At 52.7% G+C, this 17267-nt stretch overlaps 1 protein-coding gene across 9 annotated transcripts in view; it reads left to right on the top strand.

Moving 5' to 3' along the window:
* Positions 1-11202: 11202 nt before the first annotated feature.
* NDRG4 (NDRG family member 4) overlaps positions 11203-17267 on the top strand; it is a 43466-nt gene continuing 37401 nt past the window's right edge. For 4 of the 9 annotated variants that reach the window (XM_081511691.1, XM_081511687.1, XM_081511684.1 and 1 more), the window contains exon 1: positions 11577-11688. Coding sequence is in view for 3 of the 9 variants with exons in the window: in XM_081511682.1 (XP_081367808.1) it covers positions 12347-12383 (37 nt within the window). In the remaining 6 variants the exon portion in view is untranslated. Of the gene's footprint in view, positions 11358-11576; positions 12384-17267 lie in introns of those variants that run through there. The other 5 variants (XM_081511682.1, XM_081511681.1, XM_081511680.1 and 2 more) reach the window with 2 other exon arrangements.

Genomic DNA, 17267 nt, shown 5'->3' with positions numbered 1-17267 from the left:
GAGGGAGAACGTTCAGTCCAAGGAGTGATTTGTTTTGTGTAATTTCCTGGAGTTTTCATTCTTATTTTCCAGAATTCCCTGATGCTAGCCAGGACATTAAGCAACTATTAACTTTAGTCAGTGCCCATTTTACAGACATGGAAACTGAGATGAAGGTGACTCAGCTGTTGCCTAGACACCGACCATTTGGGTCTGCAAACCTCTAGCTTCTCACTTCCCCCTCCCCAAGTGCCCTTCCTCTCAAGAGTTTGTGATCCAGACTTGTCCTTCTGAGACTTCCCTGGTGGTCCAGTGGCTAAGACTCCACGCTTCCACTGCAGAGGGTGAGGGTTCGATCCTTGGTCAGGGAACTAAGATCCCACATGCATAGCACGGCCAGAAAAAAACTTGTCCTTCCTTGCTTAGAGGGAAGCAGGATAGGGTGCCTAGTCAAAAGATGTTTATCAGCCATCCCTCAGGCCCTGTACTGGTTGCTCGTCTAATCCTCCACTCAAGGAAGTAAAGGAGAAAGCAAATAAGGCACAGAGAGATTAAGGAACTTGTTCTATGTCACATACTCTAAGGCTGTGGGCTCCAGGGGCCCTGGGGAGTTCTGTTCCCAACCTTAGTGCTTCACTGAAGCACCGTTTCCCAGTCCCCATGTTGACTTTGCTTGTGGCTTCAAGACCCAGAAGGGACAACTGAAATGTGTTCAACTGTGAGCACTTAAACCCATGCCCCTTGCCCACCCCATATAGAACATACACTCATGCCCTGCTCTCATGACACACATACATGTACACACAACATCCACCCATGTACGCACATACTGGCCACTCAAGCTGGGGCTATGATAAGGGTATGGTGAGTCTGTACTGTGTTGGCTGCCACTGCTTTGTTCAAAAAGCCAAGAGCTAGGTGAAAGCGTTGACTGGCTGGGTAAAGAGGAAACTGGTTTCCTGGGTGGGAAGAGGGGACCAGTTGTGCCACACCCCAGGAGACTGCCGAGACCCAAAGAGGCTGCAAAAGAGGAGAGGAAGGAGAGAGGATGAGAGAGAAAGAGCTGCCCTTGGTCCTCTCCAGGGGACGCAGCAAGGTCACAGCCCTGGCAGGCGGCATCTGGGCGACTGCAGGAGGTAAGTAATGGGCCATAAATAATGCATCGGGTGAGGCAGGGGGCAGCTGGTAGGAGAGACTCTGGCTTTGGAGCCAAGAGACCCAGGAAGGAATCCCACCCTGGCTTTGAATTGAGGGAGGCTGTGACCTCCCTCTCATGGGTCTGTTTCCCCAAACGTAAGCCAGGGGCACTCATCATATGCCTGGCCACTGGGAGGATGACAAGAGAAAACAGGATGAGGACAGCCGTGAACAGAAAGGTGGTGTCCAAATGTTAGGCGGTGTTATTGCTCTTAGAGCCATCCCATCCAGAGACAGTAGAGCCCAGTGGGGAGGAACAGAGACCCTGGAGCCCCCCTGCCTTCCTTCAGTCCCAATTTCTGGCCTTGACTTTACCCTTCTAGGCTTCAGTTTCCTGATCTGTAAAATGGGGATAATGATGGCACCCATCACATGGAGTCGCTATGAGGGCTGAGTGAGTGAAGGATGCTCAGCACAGCAGAGAAGGTCACAAGAGCTGGCTGTTCCCTCCCCTGGTGAATCGGCATCATCATGGGACTTACACAGTGGAGCTTGTTATGGATGGAATGGTTGTATCCCCCAGATTCATATATTGAAGTCCTAAGGCCTCCAGCCAATGCAATGGTATTAAGACTTGGGGGCCTTTGGGAGGTGGAGAGGTTATGAGGGTGGGGTGTTCATAAATGGGATTAGCACACTTATAAAAGGATCCCAGAGGGCTCTCTCTGCTCCACCCCCCACCTCCCCACACGAAGACACAGTGAGAAAACAGCTATCTGCCACTGAGAAGAGGACCTCGCCAGGACCTGACCATCCTGGCATTCTGATTTCAGACTTCCAGCCTCTAGATCTGTTCATTAAGCCACCCAGTTATGGTACTGTGTTATAGCAGCCTGAGCTGGTGAAGAGTTGGTGAAGTCAAGACCTGCCTGCAGAGGTAAAAATCCAGTGCGTGGCATCCCTTCTGCTTATGGAAGCAGCAGGTGGGCACCCAGAGATGGCACCCCCAGTCCTCATGCTATGGACAGCTGTCCAGGGTGCTGACTTTACTGGCCGGCAGCACTGTTCACTCACACCCTGGGACTCCTTTCCCTAGAAGACCCCTCATGTCATTCTCTGTGACTCCCCCCTCCACTCAGCCTGCCGAGCCAATGGCTTGGTCTCAGGATCAAACTGTAACCCAAATTCTTCTTGTTCAGTTGCTCAGTCGTGTCCAACTCTGCAACCCCATGGACTGCAGCACACCAGGCTTCCTTGTCCTTCACCGTCTCCTGGAGCTTGCTCAAACTTACATACATCGAGTCGGTGATGCCATCAAACCATTTCATCCTCTGCCACCACCTTCTCCTCCTGCCCTCGATCTTTCCCAGCATCAGGATCTTTTCCAATAGGCCTCTGATGCAATATATCCAAAATATACAAAAATGCTTTTTTCTTGTCTATCTTTCCTGATAGTGAAGTACATACAGTAATAATCCAATTCAGCTCAAATCATTTAATAAGTGACCACTAAGTCTGATCCTTGGTGTCAGGCACTGGGCACCATACTATTTTTTATTGTTGGTGTGAAAAATTACCACATTAGTGGCTTAAAAATCACACCAATTTTCTTACAGGTTTGGAGGCCTGAAGTCTGGAATGGGTCTCCCTGGGCTAAAAGCAAGATGTTGGCAGGGCCGCGTTCCTGTCAGAGGCTCTAGAGGAGAATCCATTTCCTTGCTTTTTCCAGCTTCTGGAGACCATCTGCTTTTCTTGGCACGTGGCCCTTTCCTACATCTTCAAAGCTAGCAATGCGGTCAAGCCAAGTCCTCATGCTGCCATGTCTCTGGTTCCCTCCTGCCTCCCTCTCCCACTTTTAAGGTCCCATGTGATTATATTGGGTCCCCCCAGATAATCCAGGATAATATCTCTACTATCAAGGCAGCATATTAGCAACTTCATTTCATCTGCAACCTTCATTCCCCTCCACCAAGTCATGTAACATACTCACGGGCTCCAGGGAGGAAGACGCGGATGTATTTGAGGGAAGGCATTTTTCTGCTGAATACAGATCATCCATGGTGTGCCAAGCACTGCATCAGTACTTTGCAAGCATTCACTCACTCACTCACATATTCAACAAATACTGCTGGAGACTCCCACCTACTGAGCGCATCCTAAGTAGCCTAGTGCTGGGTGCTGAGGATCAACCACCATCAGGAAACAACCTCTGCCCCCGGGAAGCTCATAGTCCAGGGCAGAAATGGGCTGGCACACAGACATCCATTATACAGTGGAGCCAATGACTTCACTTCCCTGAACCTGTTTCTTCATTTGTAAAATCAGAAAAATAAGATGATGTATCTATTTCTCAAAATGTTGGGAGAATCATGAGATACTGTATGTAGGTAATGCCTTTAGTACTATACATGTCACATAGTAAGGGCTTCCTAAGTGGTAGACGATGATTAGTGGTATTATTATTGAGAATGTGATATGATGGGAGCACAGAGGAAGGGAATCAGGTGAAGTCTAAATTGACATCCCCCAGGGATGAGCAGGATTAGCCCAGGGAAGTATAGGAAGTGGAAGGAAGGGGTCCCTGGGCAGACAGAATGCATGTGCAAAGGCCCTGGGGTGAGCAGGCCTCTCCATCCGCATGATACCCCAACAGCCCATCAGATCTCTTCCTGCTCCATACATGTGCTGTGTTCCTACTCCCAAAGTCCAGAAACCATAGGGACCCCTGACTGATAAACGCCCAGCTCCAAGGCAGCTGGATGTGTCATTGCACCCACTGTTCTCATCACAGGGATCCCACCCGCCCCCATACCTTGTGCCTGGAACCACAAAATTCATTGTCCTAAGGGCCACTGGTCAATGGGCCCCAACTAGGCCCTGGGCTGAGGGCTCTTCAGTCAGCAACTCATGACTCCTCACTGCTATTTGTTAGACCTGTCTGAGAGAGGAGGAAACTCTGCAGGTTTGTGATTTTACCCAAGGCCACCAGGGAGTGGATGAAACCCAAGGCTGTCTGACTCCCCATCTCGAGGCCTGCTCAGGCCAACAGCCTAGGCTGATGGCTCAGCTCCATGCATGGAGACTGGACCGTGAGGAAATGGGATGAAGTGGGACCTTGGAAGATCTGGTCTACCCTAGAGTTGACCTAGGGGTGCCTGAAGTCTGGGCTAAGGGCCAGGGCAGGGACTGTTAGAAAGAACAGGCTCCTCTCTTTCCCAGGATAAGCTGCAATAGCGGCAAGGCTCCAGATAAGAAAGGACAAACTGGCTTGGACATTTCAGGGAGGGTCCCAGAGTGAGTCCTCCCACACTCAGCAGAGCCTGTTCTTTCCCAAGAGCAGGGACATCTGACCTGCGCTCACACACGAGCCAGAGGGAGCTTTCCAGTTCATCTGTTCCTTGACTGGGAACAAAGCTGTGTGGACAAACAAGAATAGCATGTATATCAGATTCCTGATGTACATTTGTGGCTCCTGGCCCTTCTCTCACCTTCAAAACTAACCATGTGGATTCCACCTATCTCCTCTTGGGGAGCACTAGCCCCTATCATCCCATGATGTCCAGACTACCTTCTTGGAGTTAAACCTCCTTCCTTGTATGAAATCACAGTGAAAACAGATGACAGTTTGCACACGTAAGTGGCAAAATAAGTGATTGTCATCAATGCCGTAAAGGGTTAACTCAGCAGGCTCGGGTGCTCAAATCTTGTTCTTTCCCCAAAAAGGACTGGCCCTTGGTGATCTCGATGCCTGACAGGAGTGTTCCTGTGTACATGAGGCCTTGGGCCACACTGCAGGGTATAATCAGACTGAATGCTCACAGTGTGACCTCTGGGGAAAACCTGTGTGGCCCTGGGCCACACTCTGTCAGTTTCACTTCTGGGGCCCTGGAGACCAAGTAAGTAGCTTAGGTCAGTCACTTGGTGCTGTGTGCCGATGATGTGACTGACTTCCAGTTAAAACCCTGCGCCCCAGGGCTCAGGTGAGCACCTCTGGTTGATACGCCACTTGTGATATCACATGTCAGTGCTGGAAGCATTGACCGTGCCTGTGTGTGACTCCTCTGGGAAGGACACCTGGAAGCTTGTGCCTGGAGTCTCCCAGACTCTGCTCATGCACCTCTCTCTCTTTACTGATTTGACCCGAGTCCTTTCACTGCAATAAATGGTAACCACGAGGGAAGTGACGTTTCTGAGTTCTGTGAGTCCTTCTAGTAAATCATCAAGCTTGAGGGTGGTCTTGGGAACCCTCCACACAGCATCTTGTGTTAGTTTCTCAGTTTCTATTTTCTGGAAACTTGGTTAGAACCTCTGACTCCACCCAACCCTGTTATCCTGGTGCTGAGGACACTGTGGGAACACTGTGGCCCCCAGGAGGGCAGAGTGCCCAGGGCAGCTCAACCTAGGGGCCACCCCAGGTGTGGGGCGTGGCACCCCAGCTCAGCCCATGGCTTTAGCTCCGGTCTGGGGTGGGGTTGGGACAATCACCCTGTAGAAAGTGGGCCATTCTCTCCAGAGAAGTTAGAGGCTTCTCCGGACTTGTGTGTCTTCTTTGGAAGGAGAATGGCTTAGCTGTCCTCCAAAGAGTAAGTTTTAGCTTTCTGTCTGCTTTCTGCAAATTGCTGTTTACCCAGGAGTTCCCTGGGGTCCATGGGGGAAGCTGTGCCTCCTCCCTGCCCTCTTGGCTCTCCCTTCCCACTGCAAGCAGGGTTGATCAGGCCCCTGAAGCTCACGATCAAGGCCAGCAGCAGAGTTAGGATCCAGGAAAGCTTGGAGAGCCACCCACCACCCACCAGGAGAGCTGTCTTTCCCTGGGACGTTTCCCACCCTTCAGGGGAAACTGTAGCAGGGAACTCTTATTTCTGGTCCTTGTGACAAAGTGCAGACTTAAAAACATTAGTTCCTGAAACTGGGGCCAAATAGATCCCTCTAGGACTACCTGAACTTTGTTTGTTGTTGTTGTTGTTTTCTAATTTGAAGTAATGATAGATTTACAGTAAGTTGCAAAAAAAAAAAAAAAAGTACAGAGAGGTCTTGTGTACCCTCAGCTCAGTTTCCCCTATTGGTAACACCTTACAAGTACAAGATCAAAAAAAATTAGGCTTTAAAATGAAATTAGCACAATTGGGAAGGTGGGATAATCACTCACTTTCCCCTGAGGATCCCGCATGAACCTGCACAGGTACAAAGCCAATCGGGGCACCACAATACAGGTCTCCTGTCAAGGATAGATGGGCTGACCTTGGCAGAGGTCAGAGAGGGCAGACGTCAAGTAGCCAGGCAAAAGAAGGCTGCAGAGTGGTCTTAGGAGGTCAACTAAGGGATGTGAGCAAAGTAGCATCTTGGCATAAATTACTAGCAACAGTGTTTCTAACTGAAAAATTGGAAACATTCCTACATGCCCAACACTATGGGACTAGCTCAGAAAATAATGCAGCACCCACACAATAAGGGGCTTCCCTTGTGGTTCAAGGTAAAGAATCCACCTGCAATGCGGGAGACCTGGGTTTGATCCCTGGGTTGGGAAGATCCCCTGGAGAAGGGAAAGGCTACCCACTCCAGTATTCTGGCCTGGAGAATTCCGTGGACTGTATAGTCCATGGGGTCACAGAGTCAGACATGATTGAGCGACTTTCACTTCATTTCACACAATAAAGACAGTGTAGCTCTTATAATTGCATTGCAGAAGAGTAATTTTATCAGGGTCAATGTTCATGATATACTGGTAAGTGAAAAAAGATAGAGTGGCAAAAAATATATGCAGTATGATTCCTTGGGGAAAAAACACAAAGTGCTGAAGAACGTACCCCTCCCCACCCCTCCCCAATGTTAACATGTGAACACTGGTTATCTTTAGGCAATGGAATTATGAGTGGTTTTAATGTTTTTCCTCTGCGTTGAGTGTTCTGCATTGAGCATAGATGACTTTGGGAATTTTAAAGATATGTTATCAGATCACCCCTTTCCTGGACTTAGCATATACTGGGACTGCATATGTCTGGTAAAGCTTCCAGGGAAGATGGAGAGCACCCTCAAAGGGAACTGGTGGGTGCTCGGCTGTCCTCTGGGATGGGGGAGGACAGAGTAGGGTGTCTGGATTTTCCGGGAGATCAAAGGGTGGAGCCTGCAGGGGGAGGGTCTTTACATGTTAGGGGAGAAAGGAGGTGGCGACATAGCCAGTGAGTGGTCCAGGGTGGCCCGGGAGCAGGGAGCAGATAATCTGGTGGCTGGTGAAATTCCAGAGTGCCCAAGACCAGGCACTCGCTGCTGCGCACTTGCTCATTCCAGCTTCCTTATCATCTGCTCACGCACACCGGGCCTTTTCCGTGACAATCCAGGAGCTCCTGATAGAGGGCAAGGCTGCAGCATGCTCAGCTCTGTGCCTCCCTGAGCTTATCACGGAGCCTGGCTGACCCAGTGTAGGATGGATGGATTCAGGGAGGATCTCTCCCAATCACCCCCTCTTCTATCTCCATCCTCTGACCTTGTGCCTCTCTGCAGGCTCAGATGCCTCTTCCTCCATGTAGCCCTTGCTGACCCCTCCAGGGCTCCACAGTACTGCACAGTAACCTCAACTGCACATGTCAGCAGGGTCTGCTCAGAACCCAGATTATGGGACTCTGAGCTGGTTTCCTCCACTGGTGCACAAACCTGAAAGGCAAGGTCAGTGCCTGGTCTGCTCTGGTTTCTCCAGTGCACTCAGCACAGATCTTGGCACAAAAGAGGCACTCAGCCAAGCCTGTAAAAGAAGAGAAAGGATCCTCTCTTCTCTCCCTGAGGCCATCTGACTCATGATGAGTGAGTGGGGAGTATTAGTTGTGTGTGTATGTGGGGGGGACCATTTCTGCTCACCCTCCCCTTGCTAAGAGAGGAAGCTTCCATGGCCCCAGGCTCCTCTGCACCCCTGACCCCACCTGCTGGTTCTTTTCACTTGCTCCCAGTCATGGTCACGAGGGGACTGGAGAGGGATGGTGACTCAGCCCAATTCATCACCACAATGGAAAAACACAGTCACCTGTCCTCCTGGCAGCGGGACCAGAGCTGCCTCTGCATCTGGAAGGGCAGCGAGCCATACTGTCCTCAAGGTCCTTTTGTCTTTCACCTGCTGAAAAATCAAAGACTGAAGGATGTAGGAGCATCCTTGCCTGGCACCGTAGATTGGCAGTGTGATATGACTCTCAATGACCTAGGATAATGTGTTCCCTCCATGCCAGGCTCGGAGCTGAGTGCCCGTGTGCATCATCTCACAGCAGTTTCACAATGAGTCCATCATTATCTGAAGTGGGCACTGGTCACTTTTGGCCACCAGCATCTGACATGCCCTTCCTATGAAGCAGGGTCCACCTCCCACTAGAGGAACTGAAAATACCTTTTCGCAGCCTCCCTTGCAGCTTTGACAGAGTACGTGGTCCAGGCACCTCCAATCAGACATCCCATTCTTGTCTGTGAATTAGAATCTGGTAACATGAGCAAGCCAAGACCATACAGACAATTCATCCTGGTGACAAAGCGGCCGCAGCACCTCTGGCTTCAGAGGCAGCCATGGTCCTAATGCTAGTATCCCACATCCCTGCCCAGGGACGGTGCTGCAGTAGCATCTGTGGGAAGATGGCACCGATGCTTTGGGATTGGGCCTGCATCCTGAGATCCCCAGGGCTGCCCTCCATCCTTCTAACATAGCTCTGTTTTGCTTAAACCAGACAGAGTAGGTTTCTAGTTTCTGCAACCACCCAGACTGATATCTTAGCTTGAGTTTCCAGATCGGGAAATGAAGGCCCAGAGAGATCTTCAGATAGGCTGGCTCTCATCTGTAGCTCAGGTGCAGGCAGTCTTTTCCCCCATCTACAAATGGGAAAAAGGGAAGTCCAGAGAGGGCAGCAACTTTTGCAGCCTTTTTCTTGTAATGAGTGAGGCTTGAGGGACATGTCTTAGAGGCCCCTTGTCCCAGCCAACACCCTGGCCATCTGCCATGCCCTGCTTTCCTCTGTTAAAAACCCTGCCAGGGGCTTTCCTGGTTATCCAAGGGTTAAGAATCTGCCTTGCAGTGCAGGGGACACCGGTTCCATCCCTGGTCTGGGACAATCCCACATGCTGCAGAGCAACTAAGCCCAAGTGCCGCAACTCCTGAGCCCATTCTCCAGAGCCTGTGCTTTGCAATAAGAGAAGCCACCGCAGTAAGAAGCCCAAAGCCTGCACACAACTAGAGAGTAGCCCCCACTCACCAAAACTAGAGAAAACCCATGTGCAGCAACAAAGACCCAGCACAGTCAATAAAAAATACATATATCTACGTATATATGTATATAAAGCCCTGCCACCTAGCTTGCCTCCAAACACCATGCCTCCATCACAGGATGAAGAAGAACCCTGGAGAAAAAGGAATATAGACCTTTTCCATCTACTGACTCAGTTGGGACTCCTCAGCCCAGCGTGACTGACTCCTCCAGAAGGGCTCAGACCCCCCTTCCTGCCTATACCCAAAGCTCCTTTCCTTAGTGCAATAGGCCCCGGCGAGGGCAGTGTTCATACAATCACATTGCTTCATCATCTTTTGAGTCGCTGCATTTTCTTAGGACTTCATATCCTTAACCTGACCCCTTGAATGCCCACTTGGGGTTCATGCATTCTGAGCCAGGTTGGTTGTCCACATTACTTCAAGTCCTTGCCAGACACCATTCTGCACGGAGACAGTCGAGTCACGGTGTCAAAGCTGTTATTAGGCAGCCTTTTACATCCTCCTGGGGCCTGATTTCCTCCAGGGAATTTAGAACAGGCTAGGCCTCATGAATTATGTTACTAGAACATCAGCAATCAGTTTTGTTCAGTGACTAGCTCTGAAATTATTGGAAAGGGTAGAATTCAGAAAAGCCTGAAAGAATCTCTAATACAATAATTACAGTTTTATCATCAGTAATCACAGGGACTATTTACTGAGCATTTCAGGCGTGTGTTTGGCACTATGCTAAAGCATTCTAAACCATCACTGATTTCTTAGGGACCCTCTGAGGTCAGCAGCATCCCAGTTTCACAGAGTATGACATGAAGCCTCGGAGAGGATAAGTCACACAGCCAGGAAATTGTAGAACCAGCCTGTGTTCTTAAGGACCAGCTCCAGACTTTTTATCTATAGAACCAGCTTCCTGGGTGTTTTGGATGTAGAAGTTTACTCTGTCACCACCTCCCCTCAGCATCCCCTTTGCAAAAGAGGAAACTGAGAGGCAAGGATTTCCCCAAGGTGAGCCCCAGAGCTGTAAGGAGAACCCAAGCTTGCAGTCTATATACTGCACCCCAAGCAGGAATATGCACCCCATCTGGGGCCACCAAGTCTTACCAGCTTCCTAAACATTGGTGAGTGGGTTAACTCAAGATCATAGTAGCTTCCTCCAAAGCCTGGAGTTGAGGGAAAGCTGGGGCTACAAACCAGTCCAGATAAAGATCCAGTGAAGGGGGGAGAGACCTTGAAGAATCACATTGACCTCTCAGCCTGAAATATCCCAGACTGCCCAGATGACCCGGTCCCACACAGTCACTGTGCCTCAGAAAGGCTGGAATCAGGAGGGGCAGAGCCCCGCCCAAAGTCAGTGGCAGAACCCGAGTAGAACCCTGGTCTCCAGGAGCCCTCCACTTGAACTGTCTCCCTCAAGTAAAGTTTCTCATCCCATTCCCATTCTCCCTACAGTAGGACTCTATCCGGGGGCACTGGCGCCCCCTCTCTTGGGGTAACAGGTGAGAGCAAGGTCACTGGGCCTGACCAGAGGGAGCGTGAGGACCAAAGGGGTCCCCAGGTTCCTACTGGCTCAGATGATGGAGGGTGAATGGCGGAGAACAGGGACTTGGACACATTCTGTTAGGGGGGTGGGGAGGAAGCTCTGGGGGTGGGGAGAGGGAACCTGAGGGCCTCAAACACTTGTGCCTGGAGTCACTCCCGCATGAGTTTCCCCAAGGAAACCCTCAGGCTCTGCAAACAGAGGACGACGACCCAAAGCCCCGCTGAGCACCTGGCTCTTCCAGACCCCCAGGACTGTCCCCCAGCGGTTCCCAGCCAGCGACAGGGGCGGGGGAGGGGGGTGCTGTCTCCTCCGGGCTCCCGGGGAATCTAAACAAAGACTGAGGCAGAGACCGCTCCCTCCCTCGGGAGCTCGACACGGCGCGGCGACCAGGGGACGGGCGGGGCGGGCGGGTCCTCCCACCGCGCCCGGCGCACTCGGAGCAGAGGGGACCCTTTCTCCAGGCGCCTGCAGGAGGTGAGGAGCAGGCCGACCAAGCCGGGCTCTCCGCTGGGTACGGGTGTCCCGGCGGCTAGCTCGCTGCGGGAGGCGGAAGCCGCGCGCCCAGGAACCGCCTCCCGGGTCCAGCCCCCAGGCCCGGCGCAGCACCGGGACGAGCGCCCACGCTCCCTGCGCCCTCGTGGGCACGCCCCCCGCGGCGCACCGCCCCCGGCCCGGCCCCCGGCCCCAGCAGCTGTGGCTCTGCGGAGGGGCCCCGGGTTGCCCGCACCTGCACCCGCCCGTTGGCAGCGGCGGCGCGGAGGCCTGGCTCCCCGCCTGCGCGTCTGTCTTGCTCGCGTCTCTCTAGGTGAGTCGGCAGAGCCCCGAGGCCCATCTCCCGCCACCCCCCGGCCACTGTGGCCGCGGCTGGCCCCCCTGCCTCGGTGCAGAACCCGCGCGCGACCCCGACCCGCGAGCCGGCCGCCTTGTCGCCTGGCCACACTTTGCCTAGGAGGGCGGCATCTCCTCCCCACCCCACTCCACCCCGTCAGGGCTCTTCCTCTTCGCCTTCCCGGCCCGACGCGGGGACCCCCCGTCCCCTGCCAGGGCCAGGGCCCCGCCACACCGCGCTCCTCCCTCGCTTCCCCGATCGCGACATCGGGGGCCGCAGGGCCTTTTTGTACGCGCGGCGGGCAGAGGGGCCCCCTCCTGCCGCCTCCCGGAGTGTCACCCGCGCCCACCCCGCGCTCTCTCTCCGCCTCCTGGAGTTCACCCGGACCAGGTGGCGGCGGGCGCCTTTTAGGGGTGCGCGGTCGTGCAATTGGTGGATTTTTTTAATCCGGTTTGGAGGGGGGGAGCGCGGCGTGGGGGGCGGCGAGAGCGCTCCCGGCTCCCGGCGGCTCCTCCTGCTCCGCTCCTCGCTCTCCTGCCGCTTCCCTCCTCGCCTCCCGCGCTCCTGTCCCCGGCTCCGCCGAGCGCACTCCCCCGACGCCGCAGCCGCGAGCCGGGCAGCGCCGGACGCCGAGATGAAGGTGCTGGGACACAAGATCGAGCTGCTGACAGGTACCGCCGGCCCTTCCCGGCCGCCGCCCCTCGGCGCGGCCTCGCCGCCCGCTACTTTCCGAGTTGGAGCAGGAGCCGGGCGCGGTGGCGGCGGCCAGGGCTTTGGGGTGTCTCGGGTTGGCGCAGGAGGAGGGGGTGCGGACACCAGCTAATTCCTACCTTGTGCGCTGCGGGTTCGTGTGCGGAGCCGGGCCCCGGGAGAGGACTTGGGGCGGTGCCCTGACCGGCTTTGCTCTCTGAGTCTCCGCGGCCCGGCGTCGGGGTGGGTAGAGCGCTTGCTGCCGGGACGTGGTCGGGGGAGCGGCCCGCTGGAGTCAAGCTCTAGTCAGGTCCTCAAAAGAAGAGAGGGAGCTTGTCCTTCTATCAGTGTCGCTCGGTTCCCCCTAAGAAAGGAGCTCCCTGAGCTCCAATAGACCTCGGGGCTGGCGGGGGAGGGGGCTCGGATTTCCGGCTCCCTGTGACAATCTGAGCACCTCTCCCTGGGAGAAGTTACTCGCTGGGAGTAGAGGCCAGTGACCAGGAGAGTGGGCAGCCGGACTGGACCCTGATGACTAGGAAACTTCAGCCTTGGGCCCCTCTGAAGAAGTGACCAGCCACTCTGCTGGAAACCACATCCCGGGGCACAATGGCTGGAAACGAAAGAGGACACTGGGTCTGCCCTGGAGAGGAGGAAGGATACAGGGCAAGGGGTCTGAAGGGTGGAGACACTCTCCCAGACAGGAAGGGCTAACCCTACTGATGGCTCCTGTGGTCTCCCCAGGGGAGAGGTGCACAGAGACCTAGACAGGAGGATGGGGGCTGGGATGGGGAACAGCAGGGAGGTCCAGGTGCCCCCAGGTTCCCGGCTCTGGCGTGCGCAGTCAGTGTGTACTGGAAGGACACATGGGTTCCAGAAAATGTCCTCTGGCACCTGGGAGGTTCAGTCCCTCACCTGGAGGACCTTGCCACCTGGTACATGGGAACAGAGCGCAGGAGAACAGAGAACAGGACAGGGAAGGGGGCCCGGTGTGGGGACACACTCAGGAAGCAGGTTGGAGCCTGAGGTGGGAGACAGGAGGGGAGAGGAGAGATTTGAGCAGGTGGCAGCATTTGAACTGCACCCTAAAAGACAGATTTTTCTATTGATGGAGAGGGAGGTAGTGCTACAGGCTGAAGAATGGAGGGACCAGCATATGCAGAGGGCTTGGGATATGAGAGAGGCTTGAACTAAGCAGAGACTGGAGGGCTGGAGTGTGTGGGATGGAGTGTGGGGGAGGGGTTAGGTAAAGTTTGGAGTTGTGGGTACGGGTTCAAGTAACACTGAGCCCTCCTTGGCTCAGGCCAGGCTCATAGAGAAGAGGAGATGGGCGCTGTTCCTGAAGCACTGGGAACACTGACAAAGTGCTCAGAAGAGCGAGATCTGAGCCCAGTTAGCCATGGGTCTGGCACCCCCGCCAGTCCCCTGCCTGTTTTCTTTGTAGAACTCACCTGAGGCAGGCCATTCCTCCTGACTGCAAAGGGAATTGCACAGGTGGCTGAACTTGTTAATGCCCCGGAGGGGAAGTTTTCACCACCGTGTGGGTTTTTAGAGCCCCCCATGCAGGACAGAACTCCTGGATCCTTTTCCTTTTCCAGCCCCAGAAGGGCCTGGAGGAGGAATGTTGGTGGGAGACATGTGGGGGGGCTCCAGCGGGGGGTCCAGGCTTTGGGGTCCCAATACAGTGTACCCTCATCCTCTGGCTACACGGGTCAGGGCCCCTCCTCCCTCATCAGACAGATTTGCCCAGTTCTCGCAGACTCTGTGCCCCTGGCCAGGCTGGAACAGGGCTCCCTTGGTCACTGTCTTCAGTCCTGGGCTCCCATTGCCATTTTCTCTCACCAGGCCCTGGGAGACAGGGCATCCCCCCCTCCGGTGGTTTTTCCAGCCTTCCCTCTTCCTGCAACTCCCTCCCATCCTCTTCCTGGTCCCACTGGTCTGGGTTCAAATCCCAGCCCCACTGCTGGCCAGCTGCGTGATCTCAGATAGGTTGCGTAACCTCTCTGACTCCAGTTTTCTCATCTTAGAGATGAAACTGTTGACACTTCCCTTGGTAAGCTGGGGTGAAGCTTGCTGAAATAGCACAGGTGACACACCTGGCTGGGGCCTGGCCTCTGGTGGGCACCTCGTGGGCTTCATCTCCCTTCAGGTTCCTTGGTCTTAGCTGTCCCTGTGATGGAGAATCCACCTGCCCTGGCTGATTGGCCACTAGGAAGTCTGGATCTGTCTTCACCCACTTTATCCCTGTTACAAGCATCTGTGAAATTTTGACCCGGCTCCTCCATTGGCCGATGAGCAGGTCACAGGTGGTGGCTGGTTTCTTGTGGTGGCATAAAGCAAGTGCTCAATAATTGTTGACTGAGCCAGGCTCAGCAGCATCTCCAGGATAATTTTACAGAGGTCTCCAACTCCCTACCCGCACATCAGCATCAGGAAATTATTTCACTGACCCTCTTTGCTCAACTCATGTTTATTTAGCTATTTATAGTTTTCACATTCTCCCATTTTATTATCATGATCATTTTACCAGTGACGCCAGTCTCTGCCTCACGTCATATGGCTGAGAAGAGGTGGTGCTTTGTTTCAAACCTGAGTCCTGAGCCCTGAGCCATCCTATGCGTTTCTAACTGCCTGGCTCCTCCAGACCAGTCTCACAGCTGCTCTACCCTTCACTTTCCTCATCTGTGAAATGGGCTTGTCGTGGTGCCGCCCACACAATTGTGAGACTGTGTGTAAAACGTTGAGAGCAGCTTCTGGCAGGTGGGCAGAAAATGGCAGAGGTAGGGCTGTTGTCCCTAAGCTGTGTCCTGGGGTCTCCTCCCCTTCTCTCTATGCTCCAGCCATCAGATTCCTTCTTCAGGGAGTTTCCAGCTCCTTTCTTCCTCTGGGCTCTCCACACAATGCAGGCCTCCTGAGATGTGCCTCTGGGGGACTCTGCTTCAGCCTTAGGTTCCCCATCACATGTGAAGGGGAGACATGATTTTCTAGGGTTGGGTCCTGCTGGTCTGATGTCCACAGCTCTGACACAAGGTAGGGAAAGCTAGGTCCCCCTCACTTATGGGGCTAGAAGGATGCCCATGAATTGTTATGGGCAGCCTGAGCCTGTCTTTTTGTTTCAGCGAGAAGAGGGGGTGGTCCTTCACCCAAGAGCAATGCTTAAGCGGCCAGCACTTAGTTTCCAGATGCCCTTCCAGGGCCCTCCCACACAGGGAGAGCAGGGATTCGAGAATCAGAGGATGTGAATTTCAGAGTCTCCTCTCTGCTCTCAGCTCCTGAGCATATTCTTAATTTCTCCGAGCCTCCGTCTCTTTATCAATAAAATGGGAACAAAGGCCCTCCGTCCTTAGTGTGGTAAGAAGGACCCAGGACTCTGTCCTGCCCACGCACAAGCTCTCTGCAGGCTTCAGAGGACAGACTCTCGGTGCCTTTTTTTATTCCTTAGTGAGATGGGAAAAGTGGGACATTTGTCTATTTGCAAGCAGGAAGGTGATGGTTTTTGTGCATTTGTTCTCCAGCAGTCTGTCTCTAGGAGGGTTCAGAGTCAGAGCTCTAAAATGGCAGATTTAAGGCTCTGAAAAATGGTCCTTTGGGAGCCTCAGTATTAGACGCTGGAAACTTTAAAAATATGCTTGATGTGTGATTAGAAAGCTGAACTTTTGCCAGTTCAGTCTGGAATTTTGGTATCATTTTAACGCGTGGAATGTGTATTTAAATGTGTTAGATTGTGGGCAGGTATATGGGCAAATATATCTCTGACCCATATATTTATATGTGGGGGAAACTGAGGCATAGATTTACCCCCCGCCCCTGGACCCTGAATCCTCATTGCCAGCCCATCCATTTTAGTAAACTTCACTGCTTCACTAGGGTGCTGGAGACAGGTGTGAAGGGACGCATGGGCTGCTGGACAAGGCGAGGAGGGCAGCAGATCCTTACACGGGGTGTGGGGAGATGGGCAAGCTGTTCCACTGATGCAACTTTATGAAGGGCAAGATGACAATGATATATCAAAAGCTCAAAAATATGTATGGTCTGTGACTCAGCAGTTGAATTTTTAGGAACAAATAAAGATGTGTTCAGAGGTGTTTGTTCAAGGATGTTATCCCGTAGTTGCTTATAGAAAGGAAAGAAAAACAACTGGAAACAACTTAAATGCCTAACAGTAGTGGAGGTTAAATAAACAGGAGTACACTCATACCAGGGAACCTCAGACAGCTGCGAATTAGGCTGCCGAAAGTCACTTACCCACCTGAACAGATGTCTCCTGATACACATATAATAATATGATGACAGCTCACACTTCTATGGCATTTGTCGTGTGCCAGGCACAGTCCAAAGCACTTTCTATATGTTAACTCATCATCATAACCACCTTATGAAATATGTGCTATTATTTCCTCCTTTTTTCCTCCTTTTAGACAGATGAGGAAACTGAAGCCCAGAAAAGTTAAGTAACTTGCTTAAGGTCACACAGATGGCAAGTAACTGGCTGAAATTTCAACCAGGAGATCTGGCTCCAGAATCCAAAAGATGTTTCAGAACACTGTTTTTTTGTTTTTAAATGTACAGATTAGCACTGAAAGTGAAAGGAGATAAGCAAAAATGTTCATAATTGTTTCCTCTGGTTACTAGGATCATATGTGATTTTTTACTTCTTTTTGCTCTTCTGTTCTTCTGACTTTTCTCAGTGAAAGTGTATTGCATGACATTCATGTTCTATTTTTAAAAATGAAAAATTAACAAATGCATAGGGGAATGTGTGAAGCTCTGGGGGTCTGATGAAACCAGAATTCCTGGGGGAATTCTGAAGGAGGTCTGAAGTCTGCTTTTGTGGAGAGGGTATGTTCTTGGAAAACTCAAGGGAGGAA

This window comes from Giraffa tippelskirchi, chromosome 7, assembly GCF_054371585.1.
Source record: "Giraffa tippelskirchi isolate mGirTip1 chromosome 7, T2T-mGirTip1v1.2.pri, whole genome shotgun sequence".
NCBI classification, from domain to species: domain Eukaryota; kingdom Metazoa; phylum Chordata; class Mammalia; order Artiodactyla; family Giraffidae; genus Giraffa; species Giraffa tippelskirchi.
The sequence above is the reverse complement of the archived record's forward strand: the minus strand, read 5'-3'. Positions and strand labels throughout refer to the sequence as shown.